Source organism: Theobroma cacao, chromosome 7 (genome assembly GCF_053813885.1).
Source record: "Theobroma cacao isolate CCN51 chromosome 7, ASM5381388v1, whole genome shotgun sequence".
NCBI classification, from domain to species: Eukaryota; Viridiplantae; Streptophyta; class Magnoliopsida; order Malvales; family Malvaceae; genus Theobroma; species Theobroma cacao.
In genome coordinates this window covers 2350837-2355259 of record NC_142645.1, presented here as the reverse complement: position 1 = coordinate 2355259, position 4423 = coordinate 2350837, and the positions used below count along the sequence as shown (strand labels likewise).

Genomic DNA, 4423 nt, shown 5'->3' with positions numbered 1-4423 from the left:
ATGACGTAGAGGACTGGCTCACAAAGGCAAGAGAAGAACGGGAAGATGTGAAGAGATTATTAGATGAAATAGAAGTGTTTCAGTCGGTGTCCTGCCTTGGGCTGGAGATACTGCTTAAATATGAAAGTTGCAAAGATGACACTCAATGTTTCTAAACTTGTAGAGACTTGTAGTTTTCCTTGAGTGGGTCACCAAGCTACTGTTCCAGGATTAGAGTTCATTCCATCTAAGGATTTCATGCCTTCTGAATCTTCGAATTCTGCTTTCAAAGAGATCATGGAGGCTCTGAATAATGGTGATGTGAACATGATGGGACTACATGGGATGGGACGAGTGGGTAAAACCACTTTGGCAAAAGAGGTGGGAAGGCAAGCCAATTGACACTTCAATGAAGTTGTGATTGTAACTGTGTCCCAAACTCCGAAAATCAACAATATTCAAGGAAAAGTTGCAGACTTCCTACATTTAAATTTTCAAAAGACGAATTTAGAAGGAAGAGCAGGTCAATTGTGGTTGAGAATAAAAGACGTGAAGAGCATCCTTATAATCCTTGATGATGTTTGGGAAGAACTTGACTTAAAGGTTATATGAATTCCGTTCGGTGATGATCACAAAGGCTGCAAAATTTTTCTAACAACGTGTCTTAAACAAGTTTGCACTCGAATGAAATGTCAAAAGGACGTTCATCTCAATATCTTACATGTTCATGAAGCATGGGCTTTATTCAAAGATAATGTTGGGCTAAAAGATGTCACTTCCCCCTTGAGTGATGTAGCTAAGGAGGTTGCCAGAGAATGCAAGGGTTTGCCTCTTGCAATTGTAACTGTGGAAAGCGCTTTGAAAGATGAAACTCTAGATGAGTGGAAAGTATTACATCGGCGACTGAAAGACTTTAGACATATAGAGCATTAAGATGTTTGTGGAGGTATCTATAGTAGTCTTGAGATTAGTTATGATTATTTAAAAAAAGACAATCGCTGTTCATGTTTGTTATTGCGTTCGCTTTTCCCAAAAGATTATGAGATTAGAATCGAGGAATTAACTATGTATGGATTTGGGCAAGGAATGTTTGATGGTGTTGACTTAAATTAAAGATGCGAGGGAAATGCATGTAATAATAACAAACCTTCAAAAGTCACGTTTGTTGTTGAAAACTAGTAATGAAAGGTATGTGAAAATGCATGATGTGGTTTGTGATTTTGTTCACTGGATGACATCAAAAGGGGAAAATCCATTCATGGTGAAAAGTGGGTTAAAACAATGGCCTAGGAGTGAAAGTTTTCGATGTTACACAGCAATCTCATTGATAAAGAGTAAAGTAAATATTTTTCCTGATGAATTGGAGTTTCCATAGCTTAACACTTTTTTGTTAGATTATGATTATAACTATGATAACTGGAGTTTAGTAACAATACCAAGTATGTTCTTCAAAGGAATGAAAGCCCTCAAAGTTTTAGTTCTTAAAAACGTGTTCATGTCGTTGGGAGAACTTCAATTCTTAACAGATCTTCGATCTCTATACTTAGAAAATTGTGAGCTGGAGAATGCTTCAGCATTGGGAAATTTGAAAGAACTTGAAATTCTTGTTATTCATTTTTCTGATATCAAGAAGCTACCCTACGAATTATGGGAATTGACTACTCTAAGATTGCTGGCTATATGGGACGAATCAAGAGTTTTGATTATCCAAAACTTGCAACCAAGGTGAGTAGTCAATGTGATTATTAATTATAATATTGCTCTTTAGTATTACTTATTATATATCTATTCGTATCATTCGCTTCAGATGCTGTTATCAGTCGCTTCTGGTTGCTTAATTAGCCTATGTTTTTGTTCAATATCAGGTTGGAGCGACTAGACGAGATACATCTTCATCCATATATAGAATGGGGAATCACTAGCATATCAAAGCTATGTTCATCACCTTGTTTGACCTCACTATCACTGATGTTTTCTTCTAAACTTATCGCAAAAAGTTTTACTTTCCCTACATTAGAAAGCTTCATTATAATTGTAAACTCGGAAGCACCATATGATTATAAGGAGTGTGGGACCTCAAGAAGAATCTTGACAATCAGTGGATTCTCATTGAATGCATTCACGAAGTTGTTTTGGAATGTGGAAGAGCTTACTCTTTATAACAGCATGGATTACAAAAATGTTGTCCCAAGTGCAGATCGAGGGGGACTTAATGAATTAACTTCTTTCCATATTGAAGACTGCAAGGATTTGGAATACTTGGTTGATACAACACAAGAACAAGGGCCAAACTCTACTGCATTCTCTAATATGGTGAAATTAACATTGAAGAACATGATTTGCTTGAAAGAGTTGTGCCATGGTCGGTTTCCGAATGGATTCTTGCAAAAGTTATAAAAATTGACAATATCAGAATGCAATAACCTTATCGTTGCAGTTCCGGGCCTGCAAAATTTAAAACAAGTGGGTGTCGAAGATTGTTTGGGGTTGCAAGTGGCATTTCAAATACTTAGGCCTCTTCATGCCAATGAAGAAAATCAGACGTCACTGCTATCAAGTTTAACTAAACTGGAGTTAGATTCATTACCAGAATTGAAGTACATATGGAAAGGACCTCCTCATCTTGTTAAACTCCAAAGTCTTGAGGTTATCAGAATAGAGCGTTGTCCTAAGCTGATATCTCTCTTTTCAGCTGTCATTGCTCAAAGTTGGTGCATCTGAAAGAAATCCTGATATACCATTGCAGTGAGTTGGAACATATAATCACGGACGCAGAAACTGATGACAACGAAGTAGTATCAAACACACATTTCCATCCTCTGTGTTGGCCAACATTGAAAAGACTCAAGATAAAAGATTGTCCAAGATTTGGAAATGCATTTCCAATCACTTTGGCTCAAATAAATGTCCAAGAAATGGCTGAGCTAGAGGTACCTCTTCTCCCTCCATTTATTTTAATAATGCTCCCATCTGCTCTTTATCAAATTATCAAATATATAAATAATTACTATCCAATCTTTCTAAATTATTGGCTTTTAACACTTACTTTTACCTTTTTTCCAAAAATGTATGTATTCTCAATATTTAAGATCTTGTTTCATCAAGTATTATGTTCATATTTCAGTATTTATTAATTAATAAAATTTCTATTATTCTTTATGCAAAAAAAATCAGGCACCACTAAGCTCAAATTTAACTTGTTTCGAGTTGACTTCATTACCAGAATTGAATTGCACATGAAAAGGACCCACCGATCTTGTTAACCTTCAAAGTCTTAAGATTATGAGAATTGGGTCGTGTTCTAAACTGGTATATCTCTTTTCACCTACCATTGCTCAAATTTGGGTGCATATAGAAGAACTCCAGATAGAGGACTGCGAATCTTTGAAACATTTAATCACAGAAACAGAAATTGGGGATGAAATAGTTTTATACATGGATTGATATCCTCTATGCTGGCCAAAATTGAAAAATCTTCAGATAATTAGTTGCAAAAACTTGAAATATGTGTCTCCAATCACATTGGCTCCAGGACTTCCGTACCTGGAATCGGTTTCGATAATTGATTGTCCTCAATTAACCCTTGTCTTCAACTTGGCAAACGAAAAGGATGGAGTTGATGGTGCCATTGCACTCCCTCGCCTACAAGATCGACAACTTCGGAACTGGATAGTTGCTTTTGCTCGGAAAACTTTCTCATCAAATTGTCATCCTTGAAAATGTTAAAAGTTTTGGATTGTCCTAAACTAATAAATTTCACCATTCAAAAAGAAGTTTACGAACAAGTTCAACTAAAGGTACTTCTTTTATACTCTTTTCCTTCAATTATGGTTTTAAATTTTTTCGTTGATCCAAATACGATGTGGCAATGTTGGCATTTAAAGACAAGTGGAAAATATGACATGGCAATAATGGACACATGTCATGGTAAAATAAAAAAATTTAACTGATTTAATCTGAAAAAAAAAACAAATAACCACAAAAAAATCAATTAATAAAAATCAAACCCCAATAAAACACTCAAGAGAATCAAGAAACCATAAATTCTGTCCTTTTTTATCTTTCTAGACCTTGAATGGAAGAAGAAACGTTGGGTGCCTTTTTAGATTTCTAACATTTAAAACCCAAAATTCAATTTAAAGATTTAAAATCCACGTGTTTCTTATTGCGACTTCATATTTTACATGTGTCTTATAAATGTCAGCATGCTAAGAGGTTAATGGTCATCCATGCATTTCATCCAAAAATACTCTTACACATTGAAAAATGGATTTAATTAGATATAATAAAAAGATATGAGTTTATTTAATTGACTTTTGTAATTGTGTTTAATAGCGTAAACTTATAATCAAACAAATATTAAAGTAATCGCTTGATTTATGATTAATAGATGCATAGAGTATGTGTTCTTTCTTTGTGATTCAAAAGACTTTTCTCTTTCAAT

The 4423-nt window shown here is 34.7% G+C and overlaps 1 protein-coding gene across 1 annotated transcript; it reads left to right on the top strand.

The window, feature by feature from the left end:
• The first annotated feature begins 1474 nt into the window (after positions 1–1474).
• On the top strand, positions 1475–3696 carry LOC148761424 (uncharacterized). The gene is made up of 4 exons (XM_088808225.1): positions 1475–1704; positions 1845–2369; positions 2672–2909; positions 3460–3696. Exons 1-4 carry the CDS (start codon positions 1475–1477, stop codon positions 3694–3696), a joined length of 1230 nt encoding a protein of 409 aa, XP_088664351.1.
• The last annotated feature ends 727 nt before the right edge of the window (positions 3697–4423 follow it).

Excerpts from the sequence above, each read along its gene's own strand:
- LOC148761424 (XM_088808225.1), top strand. The coding sequence starts at position 1,475 with ATGTCGTTGGGAGAACTTCAATTCTTAACAGATCTTCGATCTCTATAC. Across the intron at positions 2,370-2,671 it reads CCGAATGGATTCTTGCAAAA|CTGTCATTGCTCAAAGTTGG; the intron begins GTTATAAAAATT and ends CTCTCTTTTCAG. Across the intron at positions 2,910-3,459 it reads AAGAAATGGCTGAGCTAGAG|ATAATTAGTTGCAAAAACTT; the intron begins GTACCTCTTCTC and ends AAAAATCTTCAG.